The sequence below is a fragment of the Mustela erminea genome, chromosome 15 (assembly GCF_009829155.1).
Source record: "Mustela erminea isolate mMusErm1 chromosome 15, mMusErm1.Pri, whole genome shotgun sequence".
Taxonomy (NCBI): Eukaryota; Metazoa; Chordata; class Mammalia; order Carnivora; family Mustelidae; genus Mustela; species Mustela erminea.
The window spans coordinates 28,516,869-28,533,179 of NC_045628.1; the positions used below are offsets into that span (position 1 = coordinate 28,516,869).

A 16,311-nucleotide genomic window follows, 5' to 3' on the forward strand; every position below is an offset into this window, starting at 1 on the left:
AGTTATAGTTGCATTATTCTCAGAGTTTTAAGTGAAATTTAAATAAAGGAAATGAAAAATAAATAAAGGAATTGCTTCTAATGACAGAGAGTACGTAAAAGTTTTATGCCTGCTTGCTAGCTAGGTATACTCATTTTAATTTGTGGATATATTTTTTAATGTGTTTGTTAGCTGTATTTACATCATAAGTATTTTAAGTTACTGGAAATTAGCTCTTGTGTTATGGTTAGTTATACTGGCCCAATATTAAAAACATTCTTCTTTTTAAATATCTTACCTTTGTTAACTTACAATTATTTATCTGACACTTTCCATGTTTCTAATTATTCTTGCTTACAGAAAAGGGTTTCTGTATGAGAGGAGACATGTGCCCTTTTGACCATGGAAGTGACCCTGTAGTTGTAGAAGATGTGAATCTTCCTGGCATGCTGCCTTTCCCAGCACAGCCGCCAGTTGTTGAAGGACCACCTCCTCCTGGACTTCCCCCACCTCCACCAATTCTTACACCTCCACCTGTGAATCTGAGACCCCCAGTGCCTCCGCCAGGCCCATTACCACCCAGCCTACCACCTGTCACAGGTAAGTAAATATATTTGTTTGCCAGTACCCATTATCTGTCCATTCATAGCCTTTTTAGAAGTTAATAGTTTGATGCTTGCTTTTGTTAAAAATACCTGAAGTAATCCTAAAGATTCCTGCTAGAAACCAAGGGCAAGATACTCTTATTTAGAATATACCTGCACTTTGTGGGTGTTGCCAAACCTATGGTTTACTGTGGTTTGGAGGGGCCCTGACTTAGCACATCCCCAACGAGTCCCAGCTCTCAGTAGTACTTTATAGCTTAAGACAAACCTGTTTTGGAATACAGTAAAAGGATATTTTACCCTAGAAAACTAATATAGTTATAAGAATTTGAGTTTATAGATACTATAATTTTGCTGATAAATGAGAATATCATGTTTGGATATACAATAACTTATTTTATTTGTTTGCTTTCAGATGATATTTCTTATTCTTTGGTTTTGACAGGACCACCACCTCCACTTCCTCCTTTGCAGCCATCTGGCATGGATGCTCCCCCAAACTCTGCAACCAGTTCTGTTCCTACTGTAGTAACAACTGGCATTCATCACCAGCCTCCTCCTGCTCCACCCTCTCTTTTTACTGCAGGTGCAGTTTTGCCCCTCTTTATATTCATAATGTAGTGAGGGTTTAGAGCAGAGTTTTAGATAAGGAATTTAAAAATGTCTAGAGAGTGACTAGCTCTATTAGGTTTATTTTTCTTAGTAAAATCATATAGAATAAAATGTAGGCATGGGGATTGTATATTAAATATAAGTCCCTTGGATTTTTAAAAGACTAAGTTTTATGTATGTGTGTATATATGTATATATAATTACATATATATACATATATATACATATACATATAATTACATATATATACATATATATAATTTCTTTTACTGTTATATTTTCTATTTAATTTTTTATTTTTAGAAAACTAAATTTTCTTTTTAATGCATGTAGCATGTTAGCTCTGTATTAGTAATGTTATATAATTTACTTTTTCTTTTATCAATATTAAAAAATTACCAAGTGGTGTTTTATAATTGTTTTTTAATTACAGTTTTTGTATTACCAGATACATATGACACAGATGGCTACAATCCTGAAGCCCCAAGCATAACAAACACTTCCAGACCTATGTATAGACACAGAGTGCACGCACAAAGGCCTAACTTGATAGGACTAACATCAGGGGATATGGATTTGCCACCCAGAGGTACTATGATTAATCTTCTCTTCTTATTTTCATATCAAGAGTGGCAAACATTTATAAAGAATATGGTCCTGCATTTATTGGGGTTGAATAAGGGATGGTGATTAAGTTTATTCCTCTGATCCTTTGGTCTTTCTTAAGAGAAAAGGTAATGTGTAGTTTTCTATTTGTGTTACTGGTGACACTTTATTCCATCACTGGAGGGGAAGGGAATTTCCTGAAAGTTCTTTTTTTTTTAAGGAGAATAAATCTTTTAAAAAATTCTTTAAGACTGTATTTATTTGAGAGAGTGAGTGCGCGCCAGTGAGAAAGCACAAGCTGGGAAGAGGATGAGGCAGAGGCAGAGGCAGAAGGAGAAACAGATTCCCCACTGTGCAGGGAGCCTGACTCAGAGCTCAGTCCCGGGGCCCTGTGATCATGACCTGAGCCGAAGGCAGATGCTTAATCGACTGAGCCAACCAGGTGCTCCCAAAATACATATTTTTTAAGGTAGCTCTTTGGGGGGTTATTTTGTATCATTTGCAGTCTTTCTTTTAAAGATTATTTTATTCTTTAAGGGGGGAGGGGCAGAGAGGGAGAGAGTGAATATTAAGCCGACTCCATGCCCCAGCATGGAGCCTTATAGGGAGCTTGATATCACAACCCTGAGATCATGACCTGAGCTTAAATCAAGAGAAATGGAGAGTCAGACATTTAACTGCGCCACTCAGGCACCTCTGTTATTTGTAGTCTTGCGCTCTTGAAAGTAATGATTTAGGGGTGCTGGGTAGCTCAGTCAGTTAAGCATCTGCCTTTGGCTGGGTGGTGATCTCAGGGGCCTTCAGATCGAGAAATGCTTTAGTTCCTGAAGATTTTTTTTGTAGATTGGATAATGAAGTAAGCTTTACAAGCTTCTACAAACTTGTGCTTGATACATATTTTACTTAGAAGAATTGGTTACTGGTTTGATCATAATATTTTAATCAAAAAGAATTATGTTTTAGGAAGTGACTTACCAGCTTTTAAAATTTTTCTTAGAGGGGACAGACTTCTTGATAAAATTTCTAAATGAGAAAAGAAGGTAGGAGTTTAGATGAGGAAGTCACAAGCTGGGGCAGCCAAAACTGCTCTGCTAGAAGTACAAACTGATAGGTTTAGAGGAAGGGAGAAAGGTCACATTTAATTTGAAAGAGGGAGCGTTGGCTACAGATAACAGGAAGTGAGGGGTTGTCTTCCATAATGGAAAATGTATGTAGGCAATAAAATATATTTTTTTCCCTAACTACTTCAATAACTTTTTTTTTTTTATAAGATTTTATTTATTTATCAGAGAGAGAGGGCGGGAGAGAGCGAGCACAGGCAGACAGAATGGCAGGCAGAGGCAGAGGGAGAAGCAGGCTCCCCGCTGAGCAAGGAGCCCGATGCGGGACTCGATCCCAGGACGCTGGATCACGACCCGAGCCGAAGGCAGCTGCTTAACCAACTGAGCCACCCAGACGTCAAATCCCATTTTCTTTGTAGTCTTGCCTTTTTTTTTTCTAGTAACAACAACAACAAAAAATCATGATTGATGCCTCATCAATTATGAATAAAACTACAACTTGTTGAATGGTAGTGCCTAATGTGGTTTAGTAAACTTATGAATACTTACACTTTGCATTTTTTTATTTGTTCATTGAAATGATCAAATTCTTTGATCATTCTTGAGTGTTCAGGGAACTTTGTCACAGAGGTATGAGGAACATTATAATTTATAACCAATTTAATTTATATCATCTTTGATTTTACAGGAAAGCATTTCACGTGGATATCACTTTTCCCTCACACTTTTTAAATTCTTATTAAGGAATTCTAATAGCTCTCATTAATAACAACAGAAGAAAATTTTTTTTTGAGTTTTTTATAAGGGATAAGATTGTTTATAAATGAAAACTATAAGCCACTTAAGATTGTGGCTTTTCATCTCCCAAGTCTCTCCTGCGTAGTTCAGAGAAAACCCCATTCTTCTTTGGTCATTGCTTTAGCACCTTTCTTTTTATCATACCTATAGTCTTTGCTTTTACTGGAACCTCCTACATGAAGTCATCTCTTTCTTACCTGCTTAGGTGTGGCAAAAATATATGCTTCTACAGATCAATATTAGACTCATTCCAATGCCAGGCAAATTTTTCTGATGGTGGTCAAGAAAAGGAAGAGGGATCATGTTCCTTACATAAATCTCCTACCATGTAGAAATTGCAGTTATGGTAATTTCAGCTCTACATGTGTAGTTACAAGTTATGGGAAGTGACCCCATTGAGAGAGCAATGTCTAGTATGTATGGTTAGAAATTTGAATGCCTTTTCCTATAGATTCATTGTATATAGTGATTATTTTTGTACTGTTCTTCATATATATCACATAGTATATTTGTCATGTGGTTTAGGAATATATTCTCCACTAATAACATTGTTTTTATATACCACAGAACTGATTTAGCACCCCCATTTTAAGTGAGTAGTACCTATATTTTTATTTCCTCATCTTTTCTCATTCTTCCTCCTCTCCCCCTATCCCCCCTGCAAAATGTTTTCATCGTTTGCCCATTTGGTTTGAAACTTATTTTCCTGGATGGTGACAGATACATAATTAATGTATTTATTACTGTATTTATTATTTATTACATAATTAGTGTACATTTCTTACTATCTATAGATGATAGGCTTAATTTAAATTTGTTATAGGCTATTATGCGATAATTATATTGTTCCATACTTTAAATTGATGGGGAATCATCATCATTAAACAAAAGAAAAAATTTAGGCCCATTGATACCTTAGAATTACTAATAAAAGTGCCTGAGAGGCTCTGAGAATTGTCCTTTCCAGATTTCTAAGGAGGTAGAGAATTTGATAGATGTTCCTTGACTGGATATAGGTAGGAGTAAGGGCTAGGTGGTTTTCCTTTTGCTGTCAACAAAACCAGGGCTAAAAATTTTAAGCATAAAAACAATTTATTAAAAGGATACTGTGGGGGAAAACTCAGTATATATAACTAATAGACTCATTTGCTAATTGAATACCAAGAGGAACTTACTTCCATTTTTAATACTCTTTAAATAAGTAACAATGAAAGGCAGTCTGAGTCAGAGAATATAGATGAATTGGAACAAACACATCACAATGACTAGGGGAGAATATATCACTGCCTTTCTTAGTGAACTTTCGGATAAAGAACATATTAAAGTAAAAAAGGATATTTGATAACTCAAAAACTTTAAGAAAGTCAGTGAACCGGGTGGGAGGCAAGAGTAAGGACACAAATCCTGTAGAACTGGTCTTGCGAAGGTGCCACTGAGCACAGAAGCTGCCAGCTTGCACTATGAATATCACCAGTGTTAGATAGTGGATGTTTCCACCTGATCTGCTGTGGAAACAAAGGTTGGTTTAGCCAGAGAAAGGGGGTAGGTAAAGCAAATACATTTCATAATACTTTTGAGAAACTGAAAGCTTGATGACTGGAACAGAGGGAGTGAGATACATGGAGGGAGGTATGAGACCAGTTAAGGGCATTTAAAGAATTCTAGAAAAAGAGATGACAGTATACTAGCTGGGGTAGGGTACTAATAGTGGAAAATGAAAGATCTAAATTTAGTGGAATTGATGACATTATTGGATTGCGGGACTTAGAATGGGTGAAATGGAGAGCATGAAATTGAATACATCAGATTTCTGCTCTGGATAATTGGGCAGCTGATAATATCATTGAGAGGAAGAACAGATTTGATAGGAAAATAAATTTAGTTTTGGAAGTGTTTAATTTGTTGTGTCCTGGGGCGTTTGAAGAGAAATATCCAGTTGGAAGTAAGATCTGGATGCCAGGTCTCTTAAAAGAGAGATGGTTTAGAAAATACAGATTTTTAATCATGAGCATGTAAAGCAGTAGTTCTTAATCTTTTCTTCTGTGCTGTTAGTAATTATGGGAGGTATAGGGAGATGGAATGAGGCATATCCAAATCTGCAAGCCTGACTGATATGGGTTCTGAAAGCTCTTCTCGTGTGTTTCTGATATACTTTTCTTCGAGTATATGAGAATCACTAAAAATGATGAATGAAGCCATGATAATAGATGTCTTAAGGTGATTGTGTAGAGCGAGATTGGAAAGTTCAAGTAAGTAACTTTGGAGAATGCCAGTATTTGAAGCTGTGGGCAGAGAAGGGGGAGCTTAAGTAGGTCACTGAGAAAATGAAGTCAGGAAGGCTCAATCAAAAGCAGGGAGTGAGGAGTCCTGAAAAATCCAAAGAAGATAGGAAAAGAAGTGATCAACAGCATTTAATGGTAAGAGGTCAAGTAAGAGAAGGACTGGGATATATTTATAAGCTTAAGCAACAGTTAGGACATCAGCAAATTCAGGATGAGAAAGTTAAGTGCAGTAATGAGAACGGCTGCCAGTTTTTGGAGGATTAGTGAATTGGGTGGTAGGGAAGCAGGTTAGCAAGTGTAACATCTCTTAGGAAATAGCTGTGAGGGTGGGGAGCAAAGGAAGGTGGTATCTGCCGGGGAAGTAGTTTTATGAGATTTTATTTAAAAGTGGGGTAATTTGAGCTTGCTAAATGTTGATGGGAAGTTCCAGTTTAGAGGAAGAGGTTGAAGATGAAGGAAAACAGCAGAGCTCTGGGGCACTGATTTTGCTGATCTTTATATGGGACGAATTACTGGAAGGAACTCCAGAAGCAGAAATTCAGTTAGTACATTAGACTTGGTGAGAAGTAATACAAGTTTGGACCAAGGTTGTTTCGGTGAGAAATGAGAGGAAATATATGCAAGGTGAATTGAAGGGATGTGGGCCGACTCAGAAATCAAATAGTAGTTTCATTAATAGAAATGCTTAAGAAAGATTTAAAAGTACGTTTGATATGAAGATAATTTGTACTTCGTATGTATAAATTTTGAGTTTTGAGAAACCTGTAGGATTTTGAGAACTAGATGGCCAGAGAAAACCAACAAGTTAGGAATTGAGGACTGACTTCTGGACAAGAGTTCAGTGTGTGGTGGAGAGATTGATGTGATCTCCTGCATGGAGATTGAGTTGTAGCGATCCATAAGAGGTTGTGCTGAAACACCTTAAGTTATTTTGGTTAGTTATGTGTTTAGAAATATTAAGAACAGGATGTATGCAATCAATTTATCCATCTTTAAAAAGAATTTTAAAATTATATTTTTCTATGTGGATTAAGGTTTGCATGTTTTAAGCTTTAGTGTTGTTTCAGAATAACAGGTTAAATGTACCTATGTTTGTCACATTCCAACTAAGTAAATGTAAAGTGTTGGAAGTAGCAGATGTGTACAGCTCTTTTACACTGCAGTTCAATCTTGAATACCTTTTTAAATCAAGTGTGCTTTCAATCTTGAATACCTTTCTAAATCAAGTGTGCTTTGTGTTACTGTGTTGATATTTAAATAGGCAACTTCAATCACAACTGTATCAATTCTTTTTCTTTTTCTTTTTTTTTTTTAATTAATTTTTTATTTTTTATAAACATATATTTTTATCCCCAGGGGTACAGGTCTGTGAATCACCAAGTTTATACACTTCACAGCACTCACCAAAGCACACACCCTTCCCAATGTCCATAATCCCACCCCCTTCTCCCAAACCCCCTCCCCCCAGCAACACTCAGTTTGTTTTGTGAGATTAAGAGTCACTTATGGTTTGTCTCCCTCCCAATTCCATCTTGTTTCATTGATTCTTCTTCTACCCACTTAAGCCCCCATGTTGCATCACCACTTCCTCATATCAGGGAGATCATAGTATCAATTCTTTTTAAGTTATCAATTCTTGAAGGTCATTGGGTTAATGTTAAATTTTGAATAAATTTAAATTTGAATAAATGTTAAATTTAGGTCATGCATTTGATTTCAAAACTATGAACTCAAAGCCTTAAATAAATCAGAAACTTAAATTTCTGATTTATTTGTACATTTATTTACGGGGAGGGTGATGGCCGATGAAAACAGTGACATTGATTTTACCTTTACCATCCCCCCAACCGCTACCTCGAAAAGAAGTGGCCTATAGAGTCATATTGTAATTTGACATGTAAGAATTCCTGAGTCGTCTTTAGTTAGATATGAAGTGAATTCAGAATAAGTTAAAATCCTTTAGATTATTATATTTGAATCTGCATTTATTTCTGTTTCTTCTAAAAATGTATATTTGGACAAGAAGCCAGAACTTTGTTTTCAGTATGCATTTAAGGAAGTATCTGTGGTAAACAGAAAATATTAATCTGTGCTCTCTTTTCTTTTCAAATAGAAAAACCTCCTAATAAAAGCAGTATGAGGATAGTAGTGGATTCGGAATCAAGGAAAAGAACCATTGGTTCCGGGGAGCCTGGAGCTCCTACAAAGAAGACCTGGTTTGATAAGTAAGCTGGCAGGATTGAGAAGTTTTAATGTATAGTGATTTTTAGGATACTGGAGTATTATTTGGCAGTATAGTATTCTCTTTCAAAATGAGCTTTATATAATTCTGTTTTATAAGCAGTCTCACACTATAGTGTACATTGATTTCTAAATATTTGTAAGTTAATAGGTACTTGGAGGGTATTTGCATACAGAATTGTTGTGGTAGTCAAGGACACAATTTTTCCTCTTCCTTCCTTTCCCCACGTCCAGAAAAAAACACTGCTTAACTTAGAGATGTCAGTGAAAACTACCTATAGAAAGGGTACTCATGAGACCACTATTCGAGAAAGAAGTTGGGTCAGGTTTGGGAAGAGGCTTTAGCATGTAGGCAAGTCCTATTTAGAGCTGGAAAGTGATCTTTTGGGGGGCTGGGGAGACTGGATAGTCATTAAAGTTGTCAGGGAAGGGCTTCAGAGAAAGAGGATAATTGAAAGAACCAGAATGCTGGGGTGCGTGTGAAGATTCTTATAACATTTGTAAGTTAAAGGAGAGAGGATCACACTTTCAGAGCTTTAACATAATTTAGTAATGGGTACTATCTAGTTCTGGCTCTGCCTGTAATTCTGTGATGTAAGGAAAGTGTGTAACCTCTCTGGGCCACAGTTTTGGCCTTTTTTCAAGCGCCAAATGTATGGTTTACAGTTTTGACTTTTTTTTTTTTAAGGTGGAAAGTGGTTGAGACGGTTATACCTTGTTTTTAATCACTGTTTTAGAATAGGATACATTTCAGTAAGCTAGCTTTTGCAGAAGTGCAACAAAAATTGTGTATGCAAATTTACTGAAAGAGCACTGGACTTTTCCTGCTTAAGTGGGCGTGGATTCGAGTGGGACATAATAAGTGGCATAGGAGAAGCCTTCTCAGTTAGCTTCTGTGAAAGATATGTACAGTAGTAATTAAGAAATTTCAGTTTTTGGAAGAAAATTTCTTTATCAACCAGTAATCAGTTTGAAAAAACAATAGAACTTAAATTGTAAAACCTTATTAATCTGTGCTTGGTAGGGTTTAGGATTTATAAATAAATATATTAATCAACTTGATTTTTTGTTACAGGCCAAATTTTAATAGAACAAACAGCCCAGGCTTCCAGAAGAAGGTTCAGTTTGGAAATGAAAACACCAAACTTGAACTTAGAAAAGTTCCTCCAGAATTAAATAATATCAGCAAACTTAATGAACATTTTAGTCGATTTGGAACCTTGGTTAACTTACAGGTAAGAGCTATGCAGTAATTCTATGGTCTTTGCTTAATTATTTAGGGAGGGATTTTAATGTAGTAAGAAAAATACTTTTATAAAGGAATATGGAAAATTTGGTGACATTCTAAATTTGGAAAATTGGAATGATACAAAACTATATTTTTAAAACGATGTATGATTTTGAGTAAGTTTTTTGCTCTCAGAAGGCAAGGAGTTTTGATTGATCATATTATATACTTTCTACCTAATAGAAGTTATTACAAAATTATAGCAAACTTTAAATAATTAGAGTAGAAAAATCTAATCTTTTTAAAATTATTTTTTAGTTTTTAAAAAGACTTTATTTATTTATTTGACACAGAGTACAAGCAGGGAGAGTGGCAGGGAGAGGGAGAAGCAGGCTCCCACTGAGAGGAGACCCTACCGTGGGGCTTGATCCCAGAAAGCTGGGATCATGACCTGAGCCAAAGGCAGATGCTTAATCGACTGAGCCACCCAGGTGCCCAGCAATATCTAATCTTTAATAGTTTTCCTCAGTTTTTCTGAAGCATTACAACAGAATGCTTTAGTCAAGATGTTTCTGCTGCTCGTATATCAGGAAGCACTTAAACGTTAACTTTTGGGGGACCCAAATATCAGCTAATTAAGGAATACTTAATTAGTTCAAATATTTACTTTTTCCTCTGTCACTTTTGAACATCCTTAAGGATTAAGTATCAGTGTAATTTGTATATGACTTCTCCTAAAATTAGACCTTGGGTTGGGTATTTTAGATTTAGATGAGATTATTTAGTATGAGTTAACATTATATATGTCAAAAATACTGTAATTATTTTGGGCTTTTTTTCCAGTATGTATGGTGTTCTTTTCAACTAAAATAATTACTTCCCATAACCTGATAAAAATAACTTTTAGAGAGTACAACTGAAGTCGATTGTTTGGAAAATTTTGCTTTTTTGACATTTAAAAGATAATATAGGGGCACCTGGGTGGCTCAGTGGGTTAAAGCCTCTGCCTTCGGCTCAGGTCATGATCCCAGGGCTTTGGGATCAAGCCCCGCATCGGCCTCCCTGCTCGGCAGAGCCTGCTTCCCCCCGCTGCCACCTCTACCTGCCTCTCTGCCTACTTGTAGTCTCTGTCAGATAAATAAATAAAATCTTTAAAAATAAATAAATAAATAATATAAAAAGAACATGAAAAAATGCATGCTTGCTTGGTGTGGGGCAATAGAAGTTTTTTTTTTTTCCCCCTCTAGAGATTTTATTTATTTGACAGAGAGAGATCACAAGTAGGTAGAGAGGCAGGTGTAGAGAGAGAGAGAGAGATCGGAGGAAGCAGGCTCCCTGAGAGAGAGAGAGGAGGAAGCAGGCTCCCTGCCTAGCAGAGAGCCCGATGTGCGGATTCGATCAGGACCTGAGATCATGACCTGAGCTGAAGGCAGAGGCTTAACCCATTGAGCCACCCAGGCGCCCGGGGGCAATAGAAGTTTATATAGAATTTAAAGGAAATGTTTCCACCTTAACTCTTCGTGTACTTCTCATTCCTTTCCCCATATATCCCCATAATCCTATTAGTGTTAAAAATATATCATATATTATTCTAGGTTTTTTGTGTTTCAGTTAGCACGCGCAAAAGATATATATATTAAAAAATATGCGGACCCATGGTATACATATTACTCCACAGTTACGTAATCTTGAACATCTGAGTATCTTTTTACAGCAATTCAATTTTATTTACCACATTTAGATGTAGACACAAAAAAGTTTTCAGAATATTCTTTTCCTCTTGTAATTTAAGTGCCCTGGTAAAATTAATTTAGGGAAATTTTCAAAATTGAGGAGCAAAACATGGTATCTGACTACTGTTTCAGTTTGCATTTTTTAATACAGTCCTTAGTTAACATTTCTTTGGGAGTGAAAGTAAACCGTGGTAAATAATCTAGACGTAAGAAAGAAAATAATCTAGATGTAAAGATAGAATGCTTCCTGGAAGGACCAGAATTTCATCTCTTGAGGAATTTTATTGGATGAAACAATGGATTCTTTTGGAATTCACTGGTCTTAATATTTTAAATCTTAGGTTGCTTATAATGGTGATCCTGAAGGTGCCCTTATCCAATTTGCAACATATGAAGAAGCAAAGAAAGCTATATCAAGTACAGAAGCAGTACTAAACAATCGCTTTATTAAGGTTTATTGGCACAGAGAAGGAAGTACCCAGCAGTTGCAAACTACTTCTCCAAAGGTAAGAGAGAGATTTGTGTGAAACTCAATGCTTTTCTCAGAAAGCTCTTAGCATATAGTGTTTAAGAGCAGGAGTACTGCAGTCAGGTAGACTTAAATTCAGATTCTCCAAAACTGTGAAGACTGAAGGAACTTATTTAATGTCCTTAACCTGTTCTCTTTATTGAGAAGTTAGTCCCTAGTTTAGAGAATCATTGGATGATAAGATAAAAAGCATATAGAAAAGTGCCTAGTAGGTAGGAGCCAATCAGTATGTGGTAGCTTATACATATTTCAGAAACTCATACTGTGTGTTCATTTTGGAAATCCTTCCATCCCCCCCGCCCACCTTCCCTTTCTCTTTTTCAGTCACTGAATCAGTCACTAATGTTAGATCAGTTGCTTATAGGAGGATTTTATAGCAGTTTGTTTCTCGATTGAATTTTCTCCTGTTCATTATTTCCTTTATAAATAAGTTAATTTATGCAAAGAAAAACATCCATATATGTGTGTGTGAAGGAATTTGGAAGACAGGTTTTGATTATAAGCTGCACTTTTAAAACTTTCTGCATGGGCAATGTAATAACAAATAACAGAGGTTACTTGACATGTTCATGAGCTGATCCTCTTGTTTAACATTTTTTTTTTTTTATTCTGAGGTAATGCAGCCCTTAGTCCAGCAGCCCATTTTGCCTGTTGTGAAGCAGTCAGTTAAAGAGCGATTGGGTCCGGTACCTTCAAATACTATTGAACCAGCAGAAGCACAGAGTGCCAGTTCAGACCTTCCTCAGGTAAATGAAAAGTCTTATTGTGTGTGTCTCATAACAGGTTCTCAGCAAATTAGTGTCCCTTGTGATTCGAATTATAGTTAATTGTGTGTATCTTATACAGAAATACAGTCTGTACATATATGAACTCCGCCTGTAAATTTTCTTTTTACCATTAGCACAAGATTTTCACATTCTGTTTTTCCTATAGTATTTGAATTTTAAATTCTTCTCTCTAGTTAATACTTGAGTTCCCTTTCACTTTGTGAAGGAATTAATTTTAAGCAAAACTGCCTGAAAAATGAAGTTCAGTATATTAAATCTTTTTTCCCATCATCTTTTACTTAACTACATTTCTATTCCAGAGAAGATGATACAGTAGACTGCACCAAAAGCTTTTGTGAAGGGAAGGCTTAAGCCATCAGGTTTTAGCATGCTTGATGATACTGTTTCAAGTTACTTACATAGTTCTCAGAACTTTGCATCACTCGTTCCTGACTTTCAGATTCTCTTCTCCACATGTCATTCCCTTCCACACTTGAGTGGCAGTTTCTTGTTTCTGCACCCTCTGTCTTTGAAACTTAGCTTTCTTTTTCTCTAGGTATTTTAGCATTTGTTGTTCAGTGTAAGCATTAGGATATAGTTAGGATGCTATTTTATTAAAATAGTTTTCTAGGTAATTCCTGAAGAGTCAGATAATGAGATTGTATGGAAACATGCAGAACGGAAATTGATAAATTTTCAATTACTAAAAAAACCCCCAGTGATAATAATTCCCCATCCTGTAATCTCAAATCATCGCCAGATACAGTGTATTTGGCTATAGAAACATACTTTAGGAAAGAATGGCTTTTATTTTTAAGCTCAAGAAGCAGGCAGATATTTTAGTTTCTCAAATCTAATATTTACAGTGTTCACACTTTCTGAACACTTGTCAACATAGGATTCTAAGAATTAATGATTCTGTATCAGTGGAGGGACTTTAATAAATACCTAGTTGAAACCTTACTTTACATCATGATTTTTTATGAGTGCATAATACTGCATACTGTTTGTTTTTCCACACACATTTTCTTTCTGTCTCTGTCTTTGAAAAAGGCCCAGGTTTGTGTGATTAACATCAGTATACTTAACGAGTTAGTATATATTAGTAGAATCAGAATGTTCAAAATCCCAACAGACCTATATGTTTGGGGAAACACTGAATATGTCCATTTTAATTTTTTTAGAATGTAACTAAGTTATCTGTGAAGGACAGGTTGGGTTTTGTATCAAAGCCATCTGTTTCAGCAACTGAAAAGGTAAGAAGAATAATAGCATGATCTGTTTGTCTTGGCTTCATAAATGTTTTCAGGTGGCATCTTAATTTTTTAATTTTTTTCATAGTTCTAAACTCTTGCTTCTTAATAGTATCTGTATCTCTTATTCCTACCTTTTTGCTTTCCATCTGCTGAAAAAGAAAAAAATTTGCCTACCTTTTTTTTTTTTTTTACTTTTGCATCAGCATTTTAATATTTGCCTCTCACTATATGTCTATGTGCTTCCTTCTTTTCATTTTCTCATTTTATTACTGTATTTTCTTTAGCGACATTTTGCATTTTAATTTGAAAACTCTCGCAGCCTAATGGAAAAGGCCACAAATTAGAAATTTTACCTGAGTTTGAGTTTTGGCTCTTCACTTACTAACTGCATGATACTGGGCAGTGCTCTTAACCTTTCCGATTCTTTTTCCTCGTTGGTGAAATGAAGATTGTAAATTTGTGTTGCTCACAGAGTTTTGTGAGGATTAAATAAAATGATTCATTTAAAAGTATTTTTTAATTGGAAAGGATGATGTAAATGTAAATTTGTTACCTATTACTAACAGCTGTTGTACATAGCCTGACAATTGTCATTTGTCATTTCTTTTTTTAAACAATGGGGTAATTACTGATTAAATGGACCTATCTCATAGTTTTGTGTAGGTGTATTATTTATTTTTTCCATTTAGGTATGAGCGAATGCTCTGGTCTTTAGTCTTATTTGATATATGGAATCACAGAATAGGATTAGATCATTTTTCTCATTTCTGTGTCCTCACCTTAGAAGGAAGGTAAGGCCCGGTGGATAAACTAGGAATTACTGAGTCAGGACTAGAATGTGGGTCTCCTCTATTTTATATCCATGGCTCTTTCCATTATTAAGTTATGTAGAAAGTTGACTCTTATATGTTACATAGAGCATCCCATGAAAGGGCTAACCTCTCCTCACTGGTTTTTCAGTATATCCTCTTCCTTATTTGCCATGTTAAACTAAGGCAATTCTAGAAATTTGAATTTGAATCTCATTCTGTATTTCACATTTTCGTCTTGGGCACCTCAACATTACTTCAGGCATAATGTGCTTAAAAAATGATGATTTGCCACCTAAATTAACCTCTCTTCCTCACTCCGACTCTGGAAGTTCTACCACCATTTTCCAAGTTGTGCAGTCTAAAAACCTGAGAGTCATTCACTTGTGTTTGTCATCCACTTCTTTTTCTTCCCCACCTTCAGTTTCTTGGCCTCTGGATGTGGTGTCCTAGCCGTATGCTCCTCCTGAGATTTATACTACCACCACTGTACTTTCAGACTTATTTTAATGTTAACTTCTTACAGAAGTTAAGAACTTCATTTCCCCAGCTACATACCTGCTTTATTCGTAGCGTATCATATCTCAGTTATTTGGGGCTTATGTCTCTGTGTTGGATCTTCTTTTTACCTTAGCAAGCCTTTTTCTGCTCATTATTTCTCACTCTTTCCTGCCTTTTTTCTTTTTCTTTTTTTGATGGTGATTTTCCTGGAGTCCATTTTCCTCTAAGTGAATTCTAGTCATTCTTTTAAAGATTTGAAAAAATCTCTTTACCCTAGTCTGTAAAATCTTTAATTTTTTTCCCCATATGATGCCTCCCTTTTCCCCCCCTGTATTTGTCTATATCTTAGTCCATGCTACTGACTTTAGCAGTATCTAAGTATTAACTTTGATTAGGTTTATCCACCTTGATAGTAAGTAACTAAGGAATAAAGAAAATAAGTCTGTTACACTTTGTTTAGTAATGACCAATTCTGGAGAGGTCTAAAAACTTTATACTTAGCATCTGTTTTTGTCAAGATTTAGACTCTGAAATTTGTAGCTTTTACAGAACTCTTCTGGTATGTTTGCTTCTTTTTTTTTTTAATGTGTTTTATATAGCTTTAGGATAAAAGAGATTTGGAATTGATAGTGTATATTTAGTAATAGAGTTACCATTAACTGAAAAATCACTAATGGTAGTATTTTTATGAAGAAATACTGTAAATACTATAAAGAATCTTTTAAGGAAAGCAGTTATTTAGAAGTGTGTAACTTTTAGTCATCTTCAGTGAACTTCTTTATAGAATAGCATTTTGTTTTTGCTTATTCTTGGTTGTTCCCGTTCCCCAAGTCTGTAGGGGTTTTTGATGAAGAATCCTTAGAGCTTAGTGATTCAGAGAAGTCTTAGGAAGGATAGAAGAATGTTTCCCATCATCAAATTGAAGGCTGGGAAATACTCAAAACTAGTATCTATACAGTGTCTTCTGTCGTTATGAAAGCAAGTAAGTATACAAATATAAAAAATTTCCCCTTCCTCTGAACAACACTGAGTAAACCCTTCACTGATTCTTTATTCTAAAAGTCCATTTTTATGTTGAAAGAGAAAACTTAAAACTTAATTTATACACCGAAATCTTAAGACATTGCAGTAGCTATTAAATGGTATGATTTGGAAAGACTGATCAGTGAAATGATGTTTGAGTACTTCTCAAGATACAGTGATTTATTAAGAATAAAGGTGGCATCTGTGTGTACCACCTTGATTAGTCTACAGAAAGACTTAAGACTGTCCAAATTATCTCCCTTAGACCCTTCTTAACTAAG

At 35.5% G+C, this 16,311-nt stretch overlaps 1 protein-coding gene across 12 annotated transcripts in view; it reads left to right on the forward strand.

The window, feature by feature from the left end:
• RBM26 (RNA binding motif protein 26) overlaps positions 1-16,311 on the forward strand; it is an 87,180-nt gene that overhangs the window by 37,314 nt on the left and 33,555 nt on the right. For 2 of the 12 annotated variants that reach the window (XM_032314305.1, XM_032314298.1), the window contains exons 7-14: positions 340-579; positions 1,000-1,170; positions 1,630-1,785; positions 8,057-8,168; positions 9,260-9,419; positions 11,487-11,651; positions 12,289-12,420; positions 13,626-13,697. In XM_032314305.1, the coding sequence (XP_032170196.1) occupies positions 340-579; positions 1,000-1,170; positions 1,630-1,785; positions 8,057-8,168; positions 9,260-9,419; positions 11,487-11,651; positions 12,289-12,420; positions 13,626-13,697 (1,208 nt within the window). The remainder of the gene's footprint in view (positions 1-339; positions 580-999; positions 1,171-1,629; positions 1,786-8,056; positions 8,169-9,259; positions 9,420-11,486; positions 11,652-12,288; positions 12,421-13,625; positions 13,698-16,311) is intronic. The other 10 variants (XM_032314299.1, XM_032314303.1, XM_032314300.1 and 7 more) reach the window with 10 other exon arrangements.